The sequence below is a fragment of the Rhodofomes roseus genome (genome assembly GCF_022264815.1).
Source record: "Rhodofomes roseus strain CIRM-BRFM 1785 chromosome Unknown C8Q71scaffold_4, whole genome shotgun sequence".
NCBI classification, from domain to species: Eukaryota; Fungi; Basidiomycota; class Agaricomycetes; order Polyporales; family Fomitopsidaceae; genus Rhodofomes; species Rhodofomes roseus.
In genome coordinates this window covers 453,488-479,005 of record NW_025952960.1, presented here as the reverse complement: position 1 = coordinate 479,005, position 25,518 = coordinate 453,488, and the positions used below count along the sequence as shown (strand labels likewise).

The 25,518-nt window shown below is 55.3% G+C and overlaps 8 protein-coding genes across 8 annotated transcripts; 2 read left to right on the top strand and 6 right to left on the bottom strand.

Annotated features, from left to right (window-relative positions):
- Nucleotides 1-315: 315 nt before the first annotated feature.
- On the bottom strand, nucleotides 316-1,879 carry C8Q71DRAFT_419715 (uncharacterized protein). Its single transcript, XM_047918440.1, has 3 exons — nucleotides 1,712-1,879; nucleotides 1,195-1,640; nucleotides 316-1,133 (listed from the first exon to the last, which is right to left on the bottom strand). Exons 2-3 carry the CDS (start codon nucleotides 1,619-1,621, stop codon nucleotides 463-465), a joined length of 1,098 nt encoding a protein of 365 aa, XP_047782145.1. The 5' UTR covers nucleotides 1,622-1,640; nucleotides 1,712-1,879; the 3' UTR covers nucleotides 316-462.
- A 1,079-nt stretch (nucleotides 1,880-2,958) lies between these two features.
- Nucleotides 2,959-4,176, bottom strand: C8Q71DRAFT_740754 (uncharacterized protein). The gene is made up of 5 exons (XM_047922772.1): nucleotides 4,045-4,176; nucleotides 3,747-3,985; nucleotides 3,429-3,680; nucleotides 3,301-3,365; nucleotides 2,959-3,215 (listed from the first exon to the last, which is right to left on the bottom strand). The coding sequence occupies exons 1-5, from the start codon at nucleotides 4,105-4,107 to the stop codon at nucleotides 3,037-3,039; spliced, it is 798 nt and encodes a 265-aa protein (XP_047782144.1). The 5' UTR covers nucleotides 4,108-4,176; the 3' UTR covers nucleotides 2,959-3,036.
- A 745-nt stretch (nucleotides 4,177-4,921) lies between these two features.
- C8Q71DRAFT_419659 (uncharacterized protein) lies at nucleotides 4,922-5,911 on the bottom strand. The gene is made up of 2 exons (XM_047918438.1): nucleotides 5,468-5,911; nucleotides 4,922-5,410 (listed from the first exon to the last, which is right to left on the bottom strand). The coding sequence occupies exons 1-2, from the start codon at nucleotides 5,733-5,735 to the stop codon at nucleotides 5,073-5,075; spliced, it is 606 nt and encodes a 201-aa protein (XP_047782143.1). The 5' UTR covers nucleotides 5,736-5,911; the 3' UTR covers nucleotides 4,922-5,072.
- A 2,342-nt stretch (nucleotides 5,912-8,253) lies between these two features.
- C8Q71DRAFT_419649 (uncharacterized protein) lies at nucleotides 8,254-9,381 on the top strand. The gene is made up of 3 exons (XM_047918437.1): nucleotides 8,254-8,510; nucleotides 8,601-8,743; nucleotides 8,813-9,381. The coding sequence occupies exons 1-3, from the start codon at nucleotides 8,386-8,388 to the stop codon at nucleotides 9,100-9,102; spliced, it is 558 nt and encodes a 185-aa protein (XP_047782142.1). The 5' UTR covers nucleotides 8,254-8,385; the 3' UTR covers nucleotides 9,103-9,381.
- A 3,692-nt stretch (nucleotides 9,382-13,073) lies between these two features.
- C8Q71DRAFT_419338 (DnaJ-domain-containing protein) lies at nucleotides 13,074-15,320 on the top strand. Its single transcript, XM_047918436.1, has 7 exons — nucleotides 13,074-13,237; nucleotides 13,312-13,769; nucleotides 13,822-14,213; nucleotides 14,268-14,410; nucleotides 14,459-14,617; nucleotides 14,680-14,824; nucleotides 14,881-15,320. Exons 2-7 carry the CDS (start codon nucleotides 13,382-13,384, stop codon nucleotides 15,112-15,114), a joined length of 1,461 nt encoding a protein of 486 aa, XP_047782141.1. The 5' UTR covers nucleotides 13,074-13,237; nucleotides 13,312-13,381; the 3' UTR covers nucleotides 15,115-15,320.
- Nucleotides 15,321-15,367: 47 nt separating this feature from the next.
- On the bottom strand, nucleotides 15,368-17,027 carry C8Q71DRAFT_701576 (tyrosyl-tRNA synthetase; the record flags this gene model as incomplete). Its single annotated transcript, XM_047920198.1, has 6 exons — nucleotides 15,368-15,508; nucleotides 15,571-16,176; nucleotides 16,233-16,573; nucleotides 16,665-16,745; nucleotides 16,803-16,823; nucleotides 16,874-17,027. The coding sequence occupies 6 exons, from the start codon at nucleotides 17,025-17,027 to the stop codon at nucleotides 15,368-15,370; spliced, it is 1,344 nt and encodes a 447-aa protein (XP_047782140.1).
- Nucleotides 17,028-18,548: 1,521 nt separating this feature from the next.
- On the bottom strand, nucleotides 18,549-19,268 carry C8Q71DRAFT_794805 (uncharacterized protein; the record flags this gene model as incomplete). Its single annotated transcript, XM_047925566.1, has 2 exons — nucleotides 18,549-18,589; nucleotides 18,707-19,268. 2 exons carry the CDS (start codon nucleotides 19,266-19,268, stop codon nucleotides 18,549-18,551), a joined length of 603 nt encoding a protein of 200 aa, XP_047782139.1.
- Nucleotides 19,269-21,443: 2,175 nt separating this feature from the next.
- Nucleotides 21,444-22,388, bottom strand: C8Q71DRAFT_854546 (uncharacterized protein; the record flags this gene model as incomplete). Its single annotated transcript, XM_047927070.1, has 5 exons — nucleotides 21,444-21,518; nucleotides 21,585-21,884; nucleotides 21,956-22,113; nucleotides 22,171-22,240; nucleotides 22,305-22,388. 5 exons carry the CDS (start codon nucleotides 22,386-22,388, stop codon nucleotides 21,444-21,446), a joined length of 687 nt encoding a protein of 228 aa, XP_047782138.1.
- Between the last annotated feature and the right edge of the window lie 3,130 nt (nucleotides 22,389-25,518).

Below are 25,518 nucleotides of genomic sequence, written 5' to 3'. Positions count from 1 at the left end.
AAGTTCGTCAAGCGCCCTCAGCCACAGACGCGTCAATGAACACCGTGACATGACCATTCTCGCAGCAAAACTCTTTGAGATCCAAGTACACCAAGTCATGAGACAAAGTGAGTCGTCAGAAGTCACATTGACAGCAACAATATCAACTCCAGGCCCAGCAGCTACGTAGCAAGTCGCCGACGCGAGCGAATGATTTGCATTTTATCTATTACTAGGTAGCGGACAACAGCGAGGCGAATGCGCTACAGCCTGAGGCAACACAACATCCTCGTCCAAGACAAGTCACTGCCTCAGCGACATCAACTTCAACGAACGGATCAAAGGTATGACGACACTCTCCCACGAACGCAAGTATCAAAACAAATTACAGGCAAAAGAGTCATGATCAGCAGGTGAGGCCTCGGAAGCACTGAGCGTTCCGAGTGGAGATGGGGGGACAATGTTGGATGCACAACGCACCGCTTACAGGTTCGAAAGCCGTGACACGAGGTCCTCCATCGTTCCGTCGAGCATCTTTAGGACATTCAAGACAGGGGACGATAGGCCCGAGCTGGCCACCGAGTCGACGTTCGCGTGCACGCCAACACCAGCATGAACATCGACGCTAGCACCGTCGCCACTGCTGCCAGACGACCCCGGGCCAGTCAACGAGCCCGCGCTGGATCCCACGCTGGTCAATTCAGCAACGAGGTTGCCAACGTCCCCAAGGATACCAGGAAGGGTGCCCTCGGGGCCCGTGATGTCGTTTATAAGCTCGCCGACGGACATTAGGAGCTGCGCGAGCAGGGCCTCGACGTCCGCGGGTGCGCTGGGGTCCATAGAGCTGGCATCGGTGCTGGTAGGAGCAGGCGCGTTGGTGTCAGTCGGACTAGGCTCGCTGGAGTCCGTAGAGCTGGCATCGGTGCCGGTGGGAGCGAGCGCGGCGGTGGTGTCGGTCAGAGCAGGCTCGCTAGAGTCCGTAGAGCTGACATCGGTGCCAGTAGGAGCGGGCACCGAATCAGTGGTGGCAGTCGGACCGGGCTCGCTAGCGTCGGTAGAGCTGGCGCGCTTCACGTGGACGCCGGCGGCGACGCTGACACCGACGTCAACGCCGACGAGGGCAGGGTCCTCGCGGGCCGTTACCGGCGTGGGGACTACAGAGATGCCAGGTCAGTCAGCTGCTCTTCGTTATGGGATGGGCGTGTGGATACTCACGGACTGCTGCACTAGAGACTGCAGACGAGGTGCTTGCGGGCGCCGCGCTGCTAGCGGAGGCCGTCGGCTGGAAGGGCGAGCCCGGGAAGCCAGAAGGCTCAGAGAAGGGGTTTTCCGGTACCGCGCTGCCACCGGGGATGGTCGGCATAGAGCCAGAGGGGAAACCGGGGAAGCCGGAGGGCTCGGAGAAGGGGCCCCCGGGTGCGGCGCCGCCACTGGGGACTCCCGACCCGAAGGACATACCCGGGAAGCCAGATGGCTCAGAGAAGGTGTTTCCGGGCGCGGCGATCCCACTGGGCATTACCGACCCGCCGGGCATACCCGGGAAGCCAGAGCCAGAGGGCTGCGCCGCGGCGCTGAAGTCGAACACGGGCGCGCCGAGGACAGTGAGGGCGTAGGCGAGGAAGGACAGGTAGGCGACACGCATGGTGGCTGATAGACCGGAGCTGCGAAACGTACGGTAAGTCACGCGTATGCAGCTGGAACACCGTTGCACAACAGGAGAGAAGGAACTCACCGAAAGAGGACTTGTAAAGAGCGAGGGGGTAAGGCAAACGGAACGTTTACCTCGGGAATCCGACCATCCTCCCAGGCCACCTCTTATACCCCGCAGACCGTGGCCCATCTTGGACCCGAAGGACGCGAACGTTGTGACATCCCCATGGCGGGTGGAGTGTGAAGACGGCCGAACGAGGGCGGTGACGGACAGTCCGCCATAACTTGGAACGTAGCGATCAGCTCCCGCGAAGCACGGCGCGGTATCGATTTATCGTTCAGAGGCATGGCGCGACGCGAATAACGGCACGCACCGCGGGTGGCGTCCAGCGGACCGAACACCGATTCATCGCCCTCGTTCGCGTTGTGAAGACCGTCTGGTGAGAGTTGTTTTTCGAGTTGTTTGAGCTGAACGGGACGAGTAGAGGATAGACGACTCACAATGAGAGCTACACCGTTCGCATGCGTAGACATATCACTGACCGCCACAGGAGCGTCCATGCGGGACCGAACGACTTGGGATGCTCCTTACCCTCGCACACGGACCCCACAACACAGACGCCCGACCTCTCAAAAGCTATACCAGGCGCACCTCAATCTGTGCGTACGACTTCCCAATCCGTCCTGCAGTCCGAAGGCCACGCATTCTCCAGAAGCATATGGCGCCGCAAGGGAAGCGAGGCGGCGGCGGACACTAAGGTGCGCTTCTTCGTCGGCATCGTCGGTTTACTGCAAGCTGGAGGCGTCGATCAGTGACAAGCCCACGGCGTGGATCCAAGCTGGCAGGCTAGGCTCCACACCGAGCCGAGTGTGCGCACGTATCGAGAGGGGATGGCATTGCCTTGACGGAATCTCAGACAGGATCAATATTCTGTGATGTGGCGAGGTAGGCTGCGTCCGGCTTCGTATGGTACTATGACGCCGATCGCAGATGCTTCCGCGGCCCATGCATGTCGGGGGGCGCATCAACGAACACCTTTCCGAAGCATATTAGTTCCGAAGCTGCTCTTCGCAACCCCAGCACATCCACGCCTGATCCACACCTCGAGTACTTGGCACCGATCCGCGTCTGAACAGCTGATGAGTGACCGGACACACTTCTCTTCTGAATCGACACTTGCCCATCTGTCACGCAAGGCCAGCGGTGGACCAAGATCGGAGAGAAACCATCCAAAGCCGGAGCCTGATGGCCTGGCGTGAACGCACGACGACTCAGCGGCCGGTTCGGGCTCAATTCTTGCGTTACCGTAGCACACTCGCCTCGCTGTCGTTCATTCCCTGATAGATATATTGCAAGTCTTAAAATCGCGTCGGTGAGACAGACAATGCGTGGTGCCGCAGGAACAGTCACCAAGGCAGCCGCGAGCCGTCGTACGCATAGAACGCCACAGCATCCTCGATCCTCGCGTCCTCGATCACCCTCAGACACCGCGCCGCACTTTCGGCGGCACTCATCTTGGAGCGCCCGGGCTGGTGTTTGGACATCCATGCGTTGACGCTGTTGCCCATGCCCGTGTCGACCCAACCTATCGTGAGCACGCCGGCGAAGCCACCCACGCGTCAGAGTCAGCGTTCTGCCGCTCTAACGCTGGAGGACGTGGAGACCTGTACCTGGGTGCAGGATCAGGGTGCAGATGCCCTCTTCTTTGAGCGTCGTGCCCCACTTGCGCGCTAGCCTGTAGAGATTGGATCGAGGCGGCGTGAGCGCAGCGGAAACGAAGCTGGTACGATCCACGCACATGCCCAGCCCGGCCTTGCACACGGAGTACGTCCCGCCCAGGTCTGCCATCATGGGAGCCCTTCCGAGCGAGCCTAGCTCGGACGAAACGAACACGATCTTCGTTGCCTGGCGGTTCGAAGTGTCCGAGGCTGGGCTGGAGGAGGCAGATGAGGGAGGAGGCGGGAGGCGGAGGAGGGGCAGGAAGGCGCGCACGACGTGGAGGGGCGCGACGGTGTTGGTGAGAAATTCTTCTTGGAAGACGGCGAGGTCTCTGTGCGCGAGGAAATCGTCGCTCAAGTGGGCGTGATGGCAAGGCACAGTGACTGAGGGCACTCACACTTGTTCGAACGGCGTGACAGGCTCGTGCAGCGATATCGCCGCGTTGTGGATCAGACAGTCCAGCCCGCTGCCCGCAGGGAGGAGCGCCGCTGCGGCAGACGCGGCGCGCTCGACGCTTGTACCGTCGGTGACGTCGAGCTCGAGAATGGAGAGGCGCGGGGACGCGAGGGCGTGCAGGCCCGGTGCTCTGTTGGGGGCGCGTGCGGTGGCGAAGACGAAGGTAGTCGGGTCCTTGAGCTGTATGGGGAGTTGTCAGTGCCAACTGGGCTGATGGGCGACGTTAGGGAGAGACGCACCAGTTCGGCGACGAGGGCGAGGCCGATGCCTCTGCTCGCGCCGACGACGAGGTAAGTGCGCATGTTGATTGTGTTCGGGCTGGGGATGCGGGAGGCGTTGTGTAGACGGGAGGTTCGGTTGGGTCGAACCCTAGAGACGAATATTGTCGGTATCATACACCGTTCGCATATCACTGTCGGTCACAGGAGCGTCCATTCGGGACCGAACGACTTGGGATATCCCTTACCCTCGCACACGGACGCCACAACACAGACCTCGCAAAAGCTTCACCAGGTGCACCTCGACATGTGGGGACGACTTCCCAATCCGTCCTGCAGTCCGAAGGCCACGCATTTCCACGAGCATATATGACGTCGCAAGGCGTGCTTCCTCGTCGGCGTCGTCGGCTTCCTGAGAGTCGAGTACGGTCCTTGGAACCGATCCGCGACGAGTGACCGGATGTACACACTTCTCTTCTGAATCGACACTCGCCAATCTGTCATGCAAGCCCAGCAGTGGATCAAGATCGGAGAGAACCCATCCAAACCCGGAGGTCATGCCGCCACTGCTCTCGACGTGTTCTTCTCGAAAGACGAAGTCCCCGTTCGATATTGGGGGTGCTTCGGTGGTGGCGGCGGCGCGGTATCATCCAGCGAGGGCCTAAGCATATTTGACCGTCTACGAAAGGCAGTGATTGATCAGCCGTCATTTCGACATGACCAGATGCAGTGGACGTGTAATAGCTAATGTACAATACGCTCTTCACAATCACAGCACGTCCGTTCGTGGACAGGCGGGTTTCAGTGTCGCGTGCCGTCACGCACGACCGACATCTAGCAAGAGGAGTAATAGTGTAAGGACAGTTTCCAGTTCGCAGTAAGGACAGTTTCGAGTTCGCAGGAGGGGCAAAGAGCACAAGCACAAGCACAAGCACGTCGCGGCCGTTAGCCGCGGACAAGGCGAACTCGCCACTGAGCACGTCACGCAGGGCATCCGCACTGATTATGCAGGGTAGTAGTCGAAGGACGGGCGAGCGGGCGCATGCAGCTCAGCGCTGATGCCGCCCCCGTAGACGCACATATCCGCCCCGGTTCCGCACATCCAGAGCGGGGAACACAGTGTTGAACGCCCTCCGTGTCCTCGAGAACAACGTCGTCTTCGCCGCCTTCACGGCGTCACACAGTCGCGTGCCCTGCTCTGCCAGCATCGGCGCGGGCGGCGCGCCCCGAGCAAACAATGTCCGGGTAGAGGCGAACCTCGAGTGGGCTGAGCGGGCGCGGGGCGCGGATGTCGACTCATGTAGGGGCCGCGCGGAGAAGCCGGAGGTGGTCGTCTCGGTGCGCGTGACCGGGGCCCTGCGCCCACTCAAGCGAGCTCCCTCGTCCACTGTACGAACATAACATGTCACCTCAAATATCTAGGACCGCGCAGAGGAAACATTACCTCCTCCGAATCTATGCGCACTCGGTCTCTCCCACAGGCCGTGGCCGTTGGCGGCCACGCCCATCGGGCGCAGCTCGATCTCCTCCCAGCCCTCGTCCATGCGCGCACCGGAGCCCGAGGGCGGGGAAAGGACGACGATCGTCCGCGGGGCGGGGCGGGGTTCGGGGGTGACGACGGGGAAGGTCACGTACGACGCGGGGAGCGACGCGAAGGGCGCGACGGCGGAGAGGCACGTGCGCGTCGTGCTGGCGCTGAAGATGAGGGACATCGTGCGGTGCGCTGCGGTCGTGGTCGTGATCCCACTTGGCTAGGGGTGGGTAGTGCCGCTGCTGAGAGCGGGAGCCGTTGGATGGGCGGCGCACCTTATGTCTGGACTCTCGTCTCGTCTCGTGAGCAGGCGTGAATTCTATCGAGCGAGCTTGAGGATGGGGCGAGCAGGGCTCCTCGGCCGGCGCCGCACGCAATCAATCGCGGTGATAGAGACGAAAGGATCGCACCGCGCGGTGGCTTGCACGAACGAAACCCCTGGGCGTGCTCCCGGGGTCGCGCCGTGCTCTTATACGCACCACCAGGTCCCTGCTCTACTCGAACAAACATTCAGCTTCATACCCCAGACCCAACGATGTCGCGGGTACACCGCGAAGGCGGCCCCCGACGTCGACGCGGCGCACACCGTTCATACATCGAGGCATGGAAGTGCAAGGCATCGCGCATTCCGAATTCGTGCACTTCCAATCCGGCTTTGAGTTCACTCACCCACATAAAGGACTGGAAGCCCCGCATGCTACATTCAGCCTCATTGACGCCCCAAGGATCCACGCTCGGCCTGCCAGAGAACAGATGAGGTCATGCGTATTGGCCATCGGCGAGAGGGCGGCGCTGATGTCTTCCATGTTTCTGCGCTGGAGTGCAATATGTCGGTGCGCAAAGCTTGTTGGAGAAGAACGAGCGTAAGTACCTTTGAGTCCGAACTCGATAGGAATGGAAGCTTCGCCCTTGGCTGGTCCCCATCCGAATCAAGCTCTCGAGCCTGGTCGAAGCTAAGTTTGAGTTTGAAGTTGTGTCAAGAGTCCTTGACGCTTCTCCGTGGGCGCGCGGGTACTGAACGTTAAAACTTTGATCTCTTGCCTCGCTACAGTGATAACTGCAATGGAGAAAAAGCGACTATGGAATGAGGAACATGCAGATCCAGACCAGCCACCAATCGGCCACGAACTGCGAGACCTGTAAGTTCCGGGGTCCCTGTGACGCGGTGGCGTGACCTAGATGCCCTTCAGGGCCCTAAGACACTGCTGGCAGCTCTTTCCGCGCAACGTCCACCATCATCACATCTCATGGTTTTATAGACCCTCCTGCATCCATTGCAATGCAACCCTGACGCGTATCCCCTCAAAACACTTGTTGAACCGTACCCCAATCTTCGACGCGGGCTCCGGTTCCTGGGCGGCCTGCTTCATCTGCCTCTCAAAGCCCTGGCGAAGGCATGGTGAATCTCAACAATGTAAGTGTCATGCTGCGAACGAGCGACTCCTGCTACGAGAGCTGGTGCATCCATAACATGGGTCGGGGAAGAAGGGATTGAGGCAAGCGCCAAGCTGTCGACAAACGCACCTCGTTCCGACATCGCGCATGATGACAAGCAAGAACATTCACTGGGTCGACGTGGGCCAAGTCGCTCTTGCGCATAGCGAAGAGCTGGAAGCACAAGCCAGGTGAGCTCGTCCTCCGCATATGCCGACGTCTGAGACGCCCGAACAACAGATCTGACTATGCATTCAACTTATCGGTCTTCATCAAATATCATATACCAAGACTGGCATATTGACCTCTCCGGCCAGTCAAGCCTGCTGCAGGTCACGATCGACTGCCTGTGGCCCCTATCTCCGGGCTTCACCTGGATCCCTACATTCCTCTCCACTGTCAATTGCAAGGCCGTTGTTTCGTCCGTATCCGCCTGTTGATCTCAGCCGAGTATTGGAACAGCGTCGAATATCTATATCACCTAAAGTACCGCAGCGATGTCCTCAATTCCATCGACGCCATCCTTTCGCGCAATCAGTTCCTGCGACTCCCGAGCGGCGGCATCCCTATCGAGTTCAATGAGTTCATCGATACTTGGAAGAAGGACAGCTTGACCGCCAGTCTGCCCGAGAGCAGGTGGCTTCTATTAGAGCGGACGGTGAGGGAGAAGATGCCGCGAGCGGAAGCAAGCGGGGTACTTGACTGTAGCGTGTGCGTGCTTTACCTGCCATATGGTAGCCGGTTGAACCTGATACTGCTATTATTCCAGCTAGCGCCCCACTTAGCACGGGTGCTCGGTCGAATATCAGATCTGTTTTCGAGTAAGCTCGCACGTCTGTGTGCCATTCTTTTATGGCTCGTGCGATCACGATTCACGGGCTCATGGAGTCGTACGCACCCGTATCAACGGGCCGTTACTGCGAGAAGTTCCGCCGAAAACGCGGTCAGGGCGCCAGGGCTCGAATGGACGTATGGTCGCTCAGAAGTCGCCACACACCGTCATATTCTGACTATATGGATCAGCCCTCATCGCCGTGAACTTGAAAGGCTTATGATACCGCACGAAGGAACAGGCTAGAGTATCGTCGGCGTTTGTGCGGTCCTTGGCACCTTCTTCGAACCGAATGCTAATAAGCTATGATAATGTAGCTGTGAAAAGCTCGTCAGTGTGGCTCATTCCGTCCACGAAGGCCGATACTGCTTCCATGTCGTCAATTCTCTAGTGTATCAGAATCTCTCGCCGCATTGGAGATCAGCAGTCAAGAAACGACTGGGATTCTCGAGGACGATACCATGAAGTCTGTTCCGACGCGTACCCATCAAGGTAGCTCCGCACTACGACCGACCGCTGGCAGTCGCAAAGTGCGATTCCCGCAGACTCTGGCGCGGAGGCTGAGATGCCAACTTGTGTGACGCTCTTCGTGCGTCAAACGTTTGGCATACAGTGTACGCATGAAAGTCTTGGGAGACAGCCAAGCAGACAGTCGAATGCCCTCGTCCAGGATTTGAACGAATATACTGCGTAAGTGAGCCGTACCGAGAACCCTGAGACCGACAGCTCAAGTCTTCCATTACATTCATCGCGGACAATATCCGCTTCAGCCGATCATAGCATCTGCTCAGAGGTCCTGCTACGTACGGCGCGAAATGATCAGACGCTTGCGAGACAAGCGTATAAGATGGATGCGACGCGTGTGTCATCGCTCAAGGTGACCTCCCGCACACCTACACACACTCGTTCACAGTTTCCTTTAGGTGAGTGCTATGCCGCACACAGATGGATACTGGTCCGAACGCTGACGGTAAACCTCGATCGTTGCGCAGGCTACCTAGCCAACTCCACTCCTTGCAATATGCGTGCCTTCTACCTCTCCTTCCTCGCCTACGCGTTCATCGCGTTCGCAGCTCCTATCTCTCTCCCGGGTACATCCGTCGCCGCCGCGACCGACAGTGTCGTGCCGTCTGTCACATCGGTCGTTATACCCACTGCGTCTTTGACTGCAATTGCTCCTGCGCCGTCCAGTTCCCGTGAGTATCTGCACGTATGTCAGATCTTGATAACCTCACGAAACATCATCAGCCGTGCCTTCGTCCACAGAGTCCTCAGGGGATGAGAATGAAGACGAAAACGAGGACGATGAGCCGGATGAAAACGAGGATGAGCCGGACGAGAACGAGCCAGATGAGGACGAACCAGACGAGGACGAGCACGACGGCGAGCACGAAGCAGGCTCTGGGGGCGGTGACGATGACAGTCACAGCAGCGACGACCACCAGAAGTTCACCGTCGAGATCGAAATCGAAGTGAAGCACTCCGATCTCGACCTCACCTCCTTCCTGCCATCCGCCGACGCCGATCTCGATATCGAGGTCAAGCTCGATCCCGCCAAAGCTGAAAGTCTGCTGACGATTTTCTTTGGCGACCTCGACCGCGTCCTAGAGGACACGGCCTACATCGTGGAGGCAGGAGGATCAGGAGCGGGGAACGATTCGGTCAACAGGTCGCCCCAAAACGGTACACTCACCACCCAGGTGTCTCGCACTTCTGCTCCTTCGGTTGGTCTGGCTAGCAGGTCGGATGAGGAGATAACTCTTCGTGCGAAGGCCCACCTGCACGAAGACAACTGAATGCTACACAGAATGACCCTCCAGAGTCGTTGTAGGCTCTCAATATGTTCCATGTCCTTGCGTGCAGACATGGGACATGTAGCGGACATGTTCGATCTAGCACGGACATCATTGTTCGAAACAGTGTGATACTTCTGTTGTGCCTAGTACCGAAATTTTGGACTCATCCCGTACCTCTTATTCTCCTGTACTTCCGCAGAGCGTTTCTTAACTGCCTTCACCTTCTGCCATGCCTACTGGCGCTTCCCGTTTTGTACATCCACTTTGGTCGCCTTGATGCTCCTGAGGGAGCGTGTATACTCTAACTCTACGTATTCAATGATTGTGCATTGAACAATCAGTACGTTGCGTAATTCCGTCCACAAGTGATCGGCTTGCCGTTGAGACGCACGACGCGACTCTATAGTATCAGCACACGCCCGGAGGCTTTCGACTTCCTGCTGACAACCCACGCCTAGCTCCTAGGTATGTCAAACGACAACATGCTGTGGACCTCGGTGCAGACTGACCAACGCGGAGCGATCGTACGTAGCGAGGACCTGAAGTCAGTACTCGGTACTAGCACTCCCAAATGAGCCAACAACGATATCGATGGCTGACCGCAAGCGAGGAAGGGAGCCGGCATCTGCGGTCGGTAGATAGTGCACTATGCATCGGTCGTCAACATGCAGCAGACGTCGGAGGCAGGCCTAGGGATAGCATGATATGTAAGTAGCGGAACAGATCAAGTACTTACTGTCCAGCGCACCTTGACCTCGTACCACCACCATCTACCTTTAGGCGCCCGCTTATCGGCCCCCATCTGCCCCATCTCTCGCCCGCTCCCCTCCTCCCCTAGTGTCAAGACCCGTCCAACTCGGTCCCCACAGTCTTTACGACACCTCTACGTACGACAAACTCGACACATCGCGAACAATCGCCGAGTCCCTGGCCCGGGCTGCCCTACGGGGTGGCCTGGGATCAATGGGAGGCTGGCACCCAAACCACGACGCATCGACCGACACCGAGTGCCATGGACCGCAACTCGTTAAACCCCCGACGTCCCCTCGCTAGGTCTCTCTAGTAACGCGCCCTAGTCCGGGTGTATTCCCTCGCTGCAGGAGACTCTTAGAGTCTGCGCGAGAGGCCCGACGCAAGCTGATCCCCGTTGGCCTCTGCATGCCTAACGTGCCCTAGCCCCTACTTTGAATGCCCGGGAGTACTCTCAGAGTCTGGTGCACCGGTCTACGACCGTGTAGGAGGCAAGCTGATCCCCAGGTGAGAATCGGCTTAAAGCGAGGAAGGTTTAGATTCCCCCTCCGCCTGGGTGGGGTAAATTCGTATGGGCTGTTGCACGCTGTATCGGGTGGGATAAGCCGTTTTCTGGAGGGAGGTGGATGGAGGGCACGGCTATCTAGTCGTGTCCGTAGGTTCGACTTCTACGACGACGGACTCTTGGAGTGACACCCACCCGTATCGCCCTGGGTGGGAAGCTGGCCGCCTTGCACTAATGCCGCTGGCGCCCATAGACTCCCGACGTCGCTCGTAGTGCGATAGGGGCAATGCCTTCCGCACCGCACCCACTTGTCTGGGTGTTGGCCAGTGGTTGGCCGAGACGAAGAAGACATGTGCCGGAAGTGACCCGGTGAACACGCGGCGGTGCGCCGCTTTCAAATTCACCTTTCCGTACCATCACTGGGATGTTGCTATCGCACCTACGCGGGCCATGACGATGAAGACCGGAGCGCTTACCTACAGGAGGACCGCCCAATTAGCGTCGCCGGTGCGCTCAAGTTGACGTGAAAAGGAGATTCCGGCAGGGACCCGTAAGGGGAAATGGGGCTCGAGTAGAACGGTCTTAGCGTGCCGTTATGATGTATTAGTGTCCGCATCTTGCCTCGGGCGAGGGACTATAAACACGGTGAATATAAATAAATAAAAAATAAAAAAAAAAGTACTTACTGTCGGCGCGGCTGTGGTTGTCGACGCGACGTCGGCGACGGCAGCGCGGCCCCTTGGCAAGTCACGCCACCGTGTCGTCCTTCCGTCGCGAGCCAGCCTCCGGCTCCTCCAACTTCTGTTCGCAACAACCAGTTGTGGAGGCAGGTCTATATCGTCCCTGAACTCAGGAACTATGCAGGCTTCGCGGTCAAATCATAGACGTCAGCTTGAAGCACAAGGTAAGTTGACGCGTCCTACGTACTAGGTCTCACAAGTCCTACGCTCACTGAACAGGGTCTACGTATGTATTCCAGGCGAATGCGAGTAGCGTCGTCTTCGGCACCGTCAATGACCGCTGAATGTAGCAAACCCTCTAGGTCGAGACCGATTACTTGTATTCAGAAAAGCGTAGCTCGGCACACAACATGCTCCAGTGAAGATATACAGACGGAACAGCTCTCCGGCGAGATTCGCACCCCCGTAGTCCGACAGTGGGAATCTGCGCCTAGGGATATAGCGTTGTAAGTACTAAAGCGCATATGTTCTTACTATATGAGCTGAGCTTCGTAGGCCAACACACAGCTCTTTCCTTTGTCCCGGTCTTTACCCTCACGTCAGGCCCGCAACCAGCACAGCGGTTGTATGTCCATCATGCGGCATACGTTTCTATCGAATACCACACAGTTCCTCTTCAGCGCGATGGCACCGTTCGCACCGATCCCGCTTGACACTATGTACACCCGCACCGCAGGCATATACCTCACAACGCCCATTCCCAGTGCCATCTTCAACGACGATGAAGGATGGGAACTGTTGCCGCTGCGTTCTGGTGGGATCGAGCAAGGTGCGTCACCAACTCATGCTGATATACCTATTTTTTCTCATCGACACCATCGTGCTCCATAGAATGGATGAACGGCTCTCAGGCCCTACTACTTTCCCGCAGCGCCTTCGATGTTCAGCATGACGCCCCAACGTCCGCGCTGTCGTACTTGAACATGCACTCGACCGGCATCTCCAACATTAGGGAAGCAACTGGCGAAGGAGATTCGATGTTGACGCGTACGCGTAGGGCACTCGAGGACGTTCTGCGGCCCCGACAGGGACACCCATACGTCCGTATCTGAGAGATGAAATGGACTATCTTAGTATTACGGTGGCAAATAGCCGTATTGTAGACAGGGCTCGCTGTGCACAAATGTGCATCATGAAGTGAGCCCCAACCTGTCAATGATCATCATTCGTATGACTGCAACGGGTGCTTAGCCTGGGTTGGAAGCCAGATAGATAGCGAACAAGCCGTTCCAATACGATTCTGGTGGTGCTGAATCGTATGTGTTCGAGTGACCCGTGTCAGGATATCCAGAGTTGGGATCCGGAGCCGGTTGTATTCAATTGGCCAAAGCGTCGCCGTATGATATATATTCAGCTGACCTGGAACGCGAGTTCATGAGCAAGCTGAAGATAGCAACCCTGTCGAGTACCTGAAGATATCCTGTGCTTTTATTTTAATGTGCTGGAACTGCTTGAGCAGCAGTTGGTCACGGTGTTGTGCGGCGTGCGCCACCGGACGCGAGCGATCTTGATTCGGTCCTCCCATGCCGCAGCGCATCACCCTCACCCTCTCCAACCAACCCACTCGCACATAACCTACATTCGATAAGGGCACAACGACGAAACGATCTACGACTGCCACGATTAGTGAGTGATAGATAGCATTCGCTGGGTCTTCTGTCTACTCACAGGCCCGTGCCCATTGCCCATCGTCGCTCCAGTACGTCACTGTAATACCATACCACGACACATACATAAGGCGACGCAGCTGCCCCTTATTCCTCGCGCAAGATGAGCAGCACGTACCCGACCATCCAGTCGCGACCCCTCACACCTCACATCGCCACGACCTGCACACATTGCTCCTCTCCGCTCGAGTTCCCCGTGCCACAACCTCTTCCACGCCCCTCAACATCTCTCAATGTCCGCTGCTTCAGCTGCAGCAAAGTCTTCACACACGCCTTCTACCCTACCCAGGTCCCTGGCCTTGTGAGCAGCGTCTCCGGAACTAGTGGGCATGGGCCCTCCCGGAGCCAGAGCGGCGGCGGTGCGAGTGGGAGCCAAACGCCGAAGAGAGGGAGGAAGATTGGCACGCAGGAGAAGCCGTTGGAAACGGGCTACTACGACCTGCTGGGCGTCCCAGTAGATGCGAGCACGGAGGACATCAAGAAGGCATATCGTACGCATTGCTGCGTGTTAGCGGCTCGACGCTCGTGTGACTCTTCTTGTAGGACGTCTTGCGATCAAGTTCCACCCAGACAAGAATCGCGACGACCCCAATGCGGAGGAACGGTTCAAGGAAATCGCTATCGCGTACCAAACCCTCTCCGAGCCCGAGCTACGTAGGAAGTACAACGAGTTCGGGTCCAAGGACAGCGCGCCGGAAGGTGGGTTCGTCGACCCCGAGGAGGTCTTCGGCACCATCTTCGGCGGCGAGCGGTTCGTGCCCATCATTGGGCACATTAGCCTTGCAAAGGACATGAAGGCGGCACTACAGGAAGCAGAAGAGATGGAGGAGGATGCGGAAGGCAAACCCATCCAGCGGGACGCGAAAGGGCGGGAGATCCTCTCGCCAGAGGAGAAAGCGCGGAGAGAAGAGAAGGCCAGGAAAACGGCTGCGGAGGTGAGTGCTGGGCTTATGCGCGGAACGCGGGGATGCTTAGTGAAGGTGCTACAGAAAGCAGCAGCACGAGCAGAGCGTATCGCCAAACTCGTGGAGAACCTGGAGCGAAAAATGGGCATCTTTACCGAGAGTACGATGGGCCTCAACGACGCGCAAGTCACGCAGAGCTATAGGACCATATGCCAGCTCGAAGCAGAGTGCGCATTCCTTCCATCCACATGCCTCTTTCACTAACCAGTACACAGGGAGCTGAAACGCGAGTCTTACGGCGCCGAGTTACTTCAAGCCATCGGCTTCGTCTACGTCTCCAAGGCAAAACAATACCTCGCCTCGAACCAGACCTTCCTCGGCGTCGGTGGGTGGCTGCACAACGTGCAGGGCAAGTACCACGTCTTCAGCGAAACGTGCGTGCCCCAGATCAATCCCTCCCGTGTCCTCTCTGTTAAGAATGGAATCATATTTCTAGGATGTCGACGCTGCGTGCGGCGATGGACCTGAAGAATGTGTTTGAGCAGATCCAGGCAGCGGAGAAGGCGGGCAACCTCTCGCCGGAGGAGCGCCAAAGGCTCGAGGAGCAGGCCGCGGAAAAGGGCCTGCAGGCGCTGTTCAAGGTGTGTTCCGTCTGGAGCCCTGTCGCACACGCCGCTCACGCTCGTCTTCTGCACAGGGCACGAAGCTCGAGATTGAGTCAGTACTCCGCGAGACGTGCGATCGTGTGCTCGAGGACCCGGCTGTCCCCCGGAGCAAGGCGCAGCTGCGCGCGATTGCGCTGCAGATCCTCGGAGAGGCGTACATGGCGGTGCGGAAGGAGCAGGATGAGGTGAGGGAGGAGAGCGAGTACGTGAAGGTGGAGACGAAGAACAGTCGGCAGCGCGAGCAGCAACGGGCACAGCAGCCTTGATGCGTAATGCGCTGAGTGACTGGTTCGACGTTGACTGACTGAGTGCCGCGATGACACGCATGGCCGTGGTCGTGGATCCTGGTTTGCTGTAGTTGTTGCTGTGTCAATTTCCCGTGTAGCTATACCGTTCTGACGCGCATCCTCATATAACGTTTGCCTGGGACTGCACAAGCACGACTCAGCGTACACCACCTAATATATGTCTACATCGTGTACAATTTACACGATCCTGCTCCTCGCGCCCCTCACAAGGCTATGTTTGTTGTTTGGCTGCCTCCGCGGTGGAATGTGCCTCTTCGCTGGAAGCAGGGACAGAGTCGCCGCCATTCGTCGCCACAGCGGGGTCCGCGCGAGCGTTCTTACCCTTACCGGGAGGCGGGGGATGGTACACCTTCTCCTGCAACACGCACGTCAGCCCTCCCTTGGCCTGTACCACCAACGGCAATCGAGACGAACCTTCTTTTTCTTCTTCTCCGGCTGTGGCGGGGGCGGGTACGCTAGCTTCTCCACCTCCTGCCATTCCTGGCTCTCCTCGAACGTTTTCCGGATCGGCTCCAGCAGCTGCACGATCGCGTCCGCCACCGCGGTCTTCAAGTCACCAGGGTGGATCTTCTTGTCCGCAAAGTCGCGCTTCAGGTCTGCGAAGGCCTGGTAGTGCAGCGAGCCGCCGTACTTCTCCGGGCGACTGATCGAGAACACGGTGCCCTCCGGCGCGCCCTCGAGCGCGAAGGGCGTCTGCGTGCCCACCGCACTCGCGCCCTCGTCCGCGTCCGCGCCGGTCTCGCCGTGGAGGCGCTCGATGCGCAGCTGGCTGATCGGGATGAGGACGGCCTCGACGAAGGAGAGCACGCCATTCTCCTGGACGTTACCCTCCTCGCAGAAGGCGCGCTTGATCTTGCGCCGGACCTCCGCGGGCGCCTCGAGAAAGTCGATCTTCGAGTCCGGGTCGGAGGAGGACATCTTGCCGCCGCCGAGCCCGGGCACCATGGGGTTCATGAGGTGGGCGCGCTTCGCGTAGCCGAGGCGCGGGAGGTAGAGCTCGGCGAAGGTGAAGATTTTCCGCTGGGTGGGGGGCGCGTTGGGAGGGGTGGGCGCGGAACGGGAGCGGCGAGACGTACCTGGTCGACACCGCCGAACTGGAAGTCACACCCGAGGTACTGCTCGTCTAGTGCTTGCATGCCCGGGTAGAGCAGACCGCTCAGCAGCGGGCTCTCGACCTGCTTCACCACCTCCGCACCGGCCTTCTTGGCATCGTGCTCCGTGACGATGGCGCAGAGCCGGTAGTTGTCCATGTTGTACTCCCGCGTGAGTTGGTAGGAGGAGCCCTCGACGAAGCGCAGCTTGTTCGTAGGGATTCCTAGCGACGTGAAGACGCTTTTGAGAATGTGTTTGTAGTACTTTGTGCGGTGAGCGACGAGTTCTAGAGGTGCTTTGAGGTTATCCAGGAACGCATGTACGTCTGGAAACGAGTATGAGCTGAGGTATCGCGAGTGAAGCTTCGGACCGGGACGTCCTGCGGCCACATTGCATCGGTCAGAAAGTGAACGCACCAGCAAGTAGAATGGTGACTGCGACACCAGCACGGAGGAAGTCGGCGATCTTGGTCAATGGTACGAAGTACCCTATGTGTGCTGAATGGTCGTATTTGAGTATCCGTGATCAAAGCAGGTAGCTCGAAGCACACCTACGTCTTCCTGTAGGTGCAGAACCTGCAAATTTCGATGAGCATCTAAACGAACGCGACGCACTACGCACTCACCCCAGTAGCATTTTGGTGCCCGGCCCTCCGCGAGGATTGCTCTGATCGTATCTCCGCCCAGGACCTCCTGCAAACGTCGTGTTATGAGGTCATACTTCTGCTCAGCGACGTTGTCCAATGTGATGTTTTCTGTTTTCTTCGCCGGTTCCGCCATTGCCGTGGAAGTCGACGGGAAGTGGGCGTGTTAAGACGAGTGCCCGAGTTGACTCGAGTCTGCGATTCTCATCCGATGTAGGAAGTCCATTCACGATCACGTGCGCGGTTATATGACTCGTGAACGCGGCGCGTAATTCACTTCCACTGGCATACCCTCGACCCCTCGAAGTCACAACAACTGTGTAAGTACCCCGCGACCCCATGAGCACCGGGAGAGTATTTCGAAAAGTTTGATTTCCAATTACATGGCCATTGCCGGCTCATATTTAGCGGACCTTCGTCAATGCAGGCAGTGAATCAAACCTAGTACCGAGACGTATAAGCTACCCTCTGGCACTGATCGCTCCATGTGCAGTCAAGTACTACATTTGGTATTCCATGAATGTAGAAACGCATTGGATACCTGAAGCAATAGAAGTGCGGCTTCTGCATCGTACGGTCTACCACATGGAGCTTGCATGAAGCGACAGCTCACGACTTACCCAGCAAGTCGTGTATCATGGACTACGAATCCTAGCGTGGGTTAGATGGGTTACATATAGTCCGTTGCATGGCAGGTACAATAGAAGGGTGTGAGTAGATATATCATTAGGGTATAGTACTATGATCATACAACATAAGGTCCGGATTATTAGCGAAAGGAAGCGACCACAGTAGCAGTGCAGCCATCTCCCGGGCTGTCCCTTTACACCTGGGAAATGATAATTTATATCGCCACTGGTTCGCGACTAATATGTCGCAGGCCCTGCAGCCCTTGCTCTGTTACGTGGACATTGCTCAGCAGCGGACTTTCGAAAGCGACAATGAAAGACTCACCCTCCGCATGGACAGCAAAGGATTCCGGCGATACAGTCACAGATGCCAGTGAGGCAACCAACTATGACTGAGTGGATATCCCGTCAGCGATGCTGATTCAGAACCACTGAAATGGCTACTCACTGCTAACGATCCACTCGAAGCATCCGAATATTATCTCAACGACAGCTATGATGGCGCCGCCGATGCAGGCAAAGATACCAGCGATGCAGGAGATGATGAGACTAGACATTTCAGGGTAAGCGTTAGTTTCGGTATAGGGGGATATCGGTACGTACCCCATAGATGCAGCGAAGACGTTCGGGGTCGTTTAAGCAGGCGTGAGGCGGTCGTGTCGAGAAGTCGGTGGATGACCTGTACTGACATCCACTGCTTATGAGGGGTTGCGCAGTCGTCTGCTGTGGCGTGGGCGGCTCCTGCCAGTGGGGCATTGACGTAGGCCCACGTCGCCGGCGCAACGCCTCGGCCCTCCACATCCCAAAGCGGATGAGCGGTCTTGACCCTAATCCGGAAGACAGCTATTCCTGTAGCGGCGCAAGCACCGTCCCCGACTCCATGTGGGTGCCTGAACCGTAATATGAATGAACATCGATTGAGCAGTGAGGGTGGTGTAGATAAGATGATACAATAATCTACATAGATTTCAAACTCCGCTTTTAGTGGTACAACATAGACCTAAAGCGGAACATAAGTATCAGCATCACTACTGTATACTAATGCTGTCTCCTTCTGGGTCAGATACACCTGTGTGTTCCAGCAGTACAGTTGGTTGATCATCTGCATGTTTAGAGTTGTCATGCATAAAAGCCTCTGCAGGATGTTCTGTAAAACCTGCTGTTTCTTCTTGGAAGATTTCATCACTTTTTTGGTGAATGTCTTGGATGAATTGAGCATCAACACCAGGAAGAACACCATCATCTGGAAATTGATCTATGTTACTCTGATCCAACAGGATCTGCTCATATAATCTGTTATGGTGCTTCAACCAAAGAAGAAAATGCCATATTTTGGCTTTTCGCACTCTGAATGTATTGCCCAGGTCACTGGCTTTGATTTTATGAGGTCCAATAGATACAACTGAGAGATACCCAGTGATGTCTGCAGGAGTTCTAGGAAGCACTGTTGTTGTTGATATGACATTCATATCACGTGTTATGGTGTTTCCATGAAAAATCTTTGGCTGTCCAGGTTCTGAAAATCCATACAAACAGGTTACATGGGCAGTGATATGATAAATAGCACATGCCATCTCTTCAACCCATGTAAGGTCACAAAATTCAGTAGGAAGATGACCTCGATATAGATTATTTGCCAGTGCATATCTGGGCATAGCTGGTTTCTTTAGGGAATTGTAGCAGTCTGAACATAGTGCTATTCTGTGATTGATAGGATCACTGCATAGCAGCCCTTTTTTATCCAACATGAAGCCATCAAATTCATTTCCATACAAGAACTCATCGGAATTTTGTTGTACAATGCATTTCTGAATAATCCACGGGTCATGTACCTGCAAAACAGACATGTTATGCACTATGTTGGGGATTTGATTCATATCATAGATCTTTGTTTTCAATTCATGGGCACTGCTAGAGCACACAGAGCAGATGAGAGGAGAATGCCATTGTGTTGCTTTCCAATAATTGTATGCACATTGTAGCTCAGTCTCAGTGCTAGGTATGGTAGGCCAATTCATTTCTTCACTGAGGTATGATTGCTTTAGTTGTATGCTCTTGTCTTGTCTTTTCAACCTTCTATAGTCTCTTTGATACTGAACTTGCCGCTGTTTCCTTATTTCTGGGAGTGTGTTATGGAATATTGCATTTATCACAGCATCACCATAGTATGCAATCAAGATACTTTCAACAATATTGCATGGATTTGGCACATTAGATAACATGTTGCCACTGTGAAGTATTGTTGGTACACTTCAGCAATACTCAAGTCACTGATATATTGCTTGATGCCCAATATCTTGGAAACCAGTATTTGCATTGCTCTTGTTTTGCTCTTCATGTGGTCAGTCTGAAATATGGTGTAACAATGATCTAAAATGTCCTTGTCTAAACATTTCAGTTGACTGAGAATATGAGGGTCTATATCAGGAACTGTACTTGAATGAGCAACATCATGTGCTATACTGGAAAGCATAGGAGATTGGCATAGACATTTCAGAATCTTGCAGCCATATAATTGTATATAGTAATGCTTTAAAATTATATATCTACAGTAGAATGGTGAACTGAGCAGCAGAGAGCAGTTGCATGTTTGGCACAGGAGAACATCTGACATATTTGCCAATAACACTTTAGATGAGTTGAAATGCTGCAGTAGTTGCTTAGCCAAAGATGCTTTGGATTGCCTGATACCTTGTGTCTGATCAACACATGTACAAACAGCAGCCCATAATTCAGCTCTGGTAAGGGATTGTAATTGCTGCAGGTAATAATCATCAGTATAATAGAACCATGAAGGATTGCTATTCATGATGCCTTGGACTGTGTCATTAGGGACACTTGCGATTGTATGTGGTATGTTGTCTGATGATGAGACTGGTATATAGTCTGCAGAATCATCTGGTAAAACTGGTAGTGGGCCTGAGACACTGTCTGGTAAAACTAGTATTGAGCCCAAGGCCCTATCTGGTAGTTGGGAAGTAGGGGCAATACTAGTTAGTTGTTGTGACATGGAAATGGCAGCTGCTTCAGGGGAGAAGACAAGATGTGTTGAAGTGAATGTCTCGATAATAGTGGCAGGAGGCATGTTATATATGCTCGGAAAAAACCGGAGGAAGATCCGGCCGCACGAGCGGAACACAGAGCCAGGCAGAGCCTCGGTCAGACGCGAGCGCACGGGCCGGCACGGCTTGCATGTGGACAGTTTCCCTATGCGGTATCGCGCGTACCGTATATGGACGAAAATTTCCCACGGCGACACGGCATCCCCGGCGCAATCACCGCGGGCAAACCAGGTTGTTCGAACTCCGAAAACCCCTACGAACATCGGTCCCGCCTGGGAACCTTTACGGACTCCGAATATTGTCAGAACATGCTGCGAACATGATGCGTTTCAGCCGATTTCAGCATGTTCGGAGGCCGAACATGCGTGTTTTCGGCGAACATGCTACGAACATGAGAAATGTGGGAGCATTTTCGGAGTCAGTCAAGCTCTCCGACAAGGTTCCCATGGAGGACCGATGTTATTAGCATTTTCGGAGCCCGAAAAACCTGGTTTGCCCGCGGTGAATATCGTTTCTACTTGACAGAGCCCTCCCTCCCTTCGGGAGGAGTCGGGGATAATGACGTCATCGCCGTTCAGCCTCGCGGTGTCGCGGTCTTGTGACCAGCGCGCGCGACGCGTTGCAGCCTGCATATCGATCTCGCACATCGCAAGGCAACTCGAACAAGCCCCTTGGCACGGCATGAGCACTCAGCAGATCCTTCGGCACTCGACATTTTCCAATAGAGGAATCTCGCCTTTCTTTGAGTTTGTAATATGATAACATTCGCCCCCCAGTTCCAAAAATACTTCATGACTACGACCCTACCCGGGAATCTGCTACACTAGAAAGGCATGGACTGCACGAGCCTGAAGCCGATGCCTAGTGGTGCCGCAGAGGCGGGCAAAGGTGCCCTAGGTTGCGCACCACCTTGCTGTGAATGTCTGCGGGGTGAGGCTGAACGACGAAATGATCAGCTGAAAATTTACAAACGCAAACCAAAATGTCACGAGAAACACTCACAGCATTTTTGGGGCGGTCTGCGTAGTCCCAGTCGATCAAGTTCGCCGAAGTAATATGATCGTCGAAGAGGATGTTGCCCCTCGTCAGGTCACCGTGCGCCCAGTGCGTCGTGGTGTAGTAGTGTTCGAAAGCGGCCGTGGCCAAGTCCGCCGCGTGGTTGAGCAGGTGGTGGCAGGCTTGCGCGTCGTGCCTCACTCTGAGGTACGCGTGCGTCTTGTCGAAGGCGACGCCGGGCGAGGGCTTGATGAACAGCCACCTGCGGTGCTTATGGTCCGTTCCAGCGAAAAGAAGTGCGCCGACCTGCGTGGCAGATAGGCGGAAACATCAGTCATCAAGGTCACAGGATCTTGGAGAGCAACCCGGACACTCACGTCGTACGTAGCGTGCTCCTCCTGCGAGGTGACTTTCGTCTTGGCGAAGGCGCCCTTGTACGATCCGCACTGGACCTGGTATGTAACGCCGTGAACGCCCTGATTGCTGTGTCGACGAAGGTGATATATGTTGCCATCAATCTCCACGAGCTTTTCCGCTGCAACGACGTTACTACAACGTCACTATACAAAAGCGGCAACGAAACATCACATACGGAGGGCGCGCGCATCGAGCTCTCGCATGTCTAGCGTATGCGCTAGCTCGCGAACCTTCTTGGCGTTGCACTGTAGGACCAAGAGTGGTCAGCGACATACACAAGATTGCGTTGAGGAACACGGAAGCACTCACGGTATCATGATGCTGATTGACCGGAGCAGACCAAGCAAACAGCGCAAGGTATGAAAAGGCGATAGCAAGGAGAGCGAAACGCATCGTGGATGAGAACGAGTCGTGAAGTCGTGAAGTCGAAGAGAATGCGGAAGAAGAATAGTTATAGAATAAAGAGGAACGAAGGGCGGGAGAGAGGACCAGCCAACTCGAGGTCTGCTGCATGCCGCCTTGGGGCTTTTATACCTCGAAGCATCGCTACCGGTTATCCAAGTCGTGAACGCGTGAACGTCGAACGATGCTAGCTGAGCGACTGAGCAGGGCCATACATACATACGCGCGCACCTGATGAGAGACCATATCGTTGAGAAGTTACATTGACGTTGAGAGATTGGCAAACTACGGCCAATTGATGTGACGATGCGACCCATAATGGTATATCCGTCATGCTTGGCAGTCGGACTACAGCGGGGAACCATACTCAATGGCTGCAGGGAATTCAATGGAGTGTTCGTGAACAATGCGGCTACTCAATGCAAGCTGCATACGACGTCAACCTAAAGGTATGTCTTGACCTGTCTGTGCCCCGAGACAATACGAGCCATAAAGCCACAAACCAACAAGCATACCTTTGTAGGGCTAGCTTGTGCCAGCGAAGCGGCATCAAAGTCGATATTCGGAGAATCGGATTCGGAAGCGTTCCTCTGCAGCTTGAACACAGCCACATTGTGCGCGTGGCATGATCGCTAGGCTACATGAATCATGATATGCTTAGATCATGATGTATGTAGGAATCCATAGGATGCATACAAGAGGCGTCAGAGATTCAGATCGGGTACACGATGCCTAGGGGGGAGGGGGGGGTGGTCGGCCCTTCGACCGCGTCCAACGACAAAATGTACCAATAGTTACGAATAAGGTGCAACCCTCCCCCAAAAGGCAGCTGATGAAGTCAGCGGAGGGGAAGATGTCCGCCGATGGCATGCCGGAGGTCAATATCGCGACGCTCGCGATGCGCCGAGCCCATGTTCGCGCTCAATGCTTGTATTCTCGGTCAAAGACGCATCACTATGTGCTTGCGTCGCGGTTCGGGCCATAGGCGCTTACCTCTCAGTCGCGCGCCTGTAGCTGAAACGCCGGCTCGGATGCGCCAACTTTGGACTACCACCTATTTAGCTTGTTCGGCATCGTCTCTGCGGCGGTCCCAACCCCGTCTTGTCCGAGTACGAGTCGCCCCGTAGTATGCAAGATCTGCGAAGAGAGCCGGCTAACCACAGTGAGGTCATCAGTTCGACGACAATATTGTATTCTGGACCTCTGGTCATACTTGGTCATGCGAGAGCACATCATGGACAAGCACCCCAACACGGAGAACAGCAAGGTATTCGTATCTACTACACGTTCCTACGGTTCACACAATGAGTTCCTCTTTCGTAAGTTAGCGCGATATGAAGGGCAAGCCGATCGTGGAGAAGGACGAATGTGACGGGAAAGCGGCGGCAGATAAGAAGGGAAAGGCTGCTACTAAGGGAAAGGGCACAAAGAAATCAGGTGTGGACACTTCGGTGCCAGTGAGAGCTGTCGAGGAAGAAGGGGAGGCAACAGTCGGTCATACCCGGTATGGTACGCCGGAAGGCCACAGTTCGATTTCCGTTTGAGGTGGCTGTTGCCGAGGCCCGATCTGCTTACGTAAGCTAATCTGGCGAAAGTCTTGTTCCGATTCGTGCCTCCCCTTGGCCTCCCTTCACTAAATTCATGCTCTACTGAGTGCTACAGACTATTCTTGATCTGTATCGGGTTGAATTGCAGCTTTTGAATACATTGTGGGGAGTCCATATCTCAAATTTGAGCCGGAAGAGCCGGAACCTCGGTAAGCGCCGTCGGGTAACGGTCACACTTGGCGGTGGACGACGTCTTCATTGCGCACGGGGGCGATTGGGCGCAATGCTTTGAAACTTATCTGGCTTGACTCACAGAAAATGGTTGGATAACTCACATCGCTGCGGATGAACAGAACTTAAGTGCAACCGATGTCCGCCGCCTGTCCAATTTAGGCAGGTGTGACCGTGAGTCTGGGGCGCTTACGGAGTTGCAGCACACCGAGACGTACAATCCATACCACAGAACACCCAAAATCCAGTAGAAAGCCGATTAATGCACTCAATAATGTCTCTTCATTGTCTCAGAGTACATGGGGGATGAGCTAATCTAAGGGAGAGCACAGACGAGGCCATGCAACACTTGGCCAGAGTGGCTTACGTAAGCAGATCGAGCCTCGGTAGCGGCCGTACCATGGCCGTATCACTGACAAGGGATTGCTTCGCTTCGCTCCGCCTGGCCGGTATGGCTTGCTTGAAGCTTGCTCAGAGGTTGCTTGAACGAGTATGAGAAAACCGTAGGTGACGGAGGTTACGCATCAGGAAAACCCTGATTTACTGAAATAGTCTTCAGCTAACATATGTGCATGCCAGCCAATATTTGTAAACATTAGGGCTCTTCTTGCTACACTAGTGACCGGCTCTGACTATCAATGGCTGACTGAAGTAACGCAAAGTGCCACTTGCATAAACTGATGCATCAGGAAAAAAACATATACTATGTGACACAATGCAGTCAATATTGCAGCCATTGGGGCATTGCATACTCCCCTCTACATCATCAGGAAAATCTCCCCCTCGGAATTAGCATCAACACTGCAACATCCACAGTATTACTGTGAATACTTGCAATTACTCAGCATTGCAACAGTCATTCGCAACATTCTCGCGAAATCCTAGGTATGATAGGAATCGGTTCTGTATACCAAGTAATATTGGTGTCATTGATGTTATTCACTGTGTCAGGCACCAGGTTCACATAATGAACGATAATAAACATGACATTCCGACACACGGATATAATGGTACCAATATACATCGCAGAAGCTATGGGGGCTTTGGTAGTGATTTAAGTAGAACACGGCGCCCGGTACATTCTTCTAAGATGTTATCGCTCGTCCAATGTACCGGAGGCTTACCCGGCGCGGGCCCGGTCAGGTACCCGCCCAGCGTGTACAGTCATCTGCGGGTCCTCGCGGGCTGGCGCGGGTGCGGATATTGGCGACGTGTCGAGCGGGTGAGGAGAGTGGACGGCGGGCAAGCGTGCGAGGACGCGGGCGATCGCGCAGGCAAGCAGGGAATGGGCATGCGTGCGCCGTGCGGGCGAATGTCAGCGACTCGGAAGAGTGAGTGGGTAG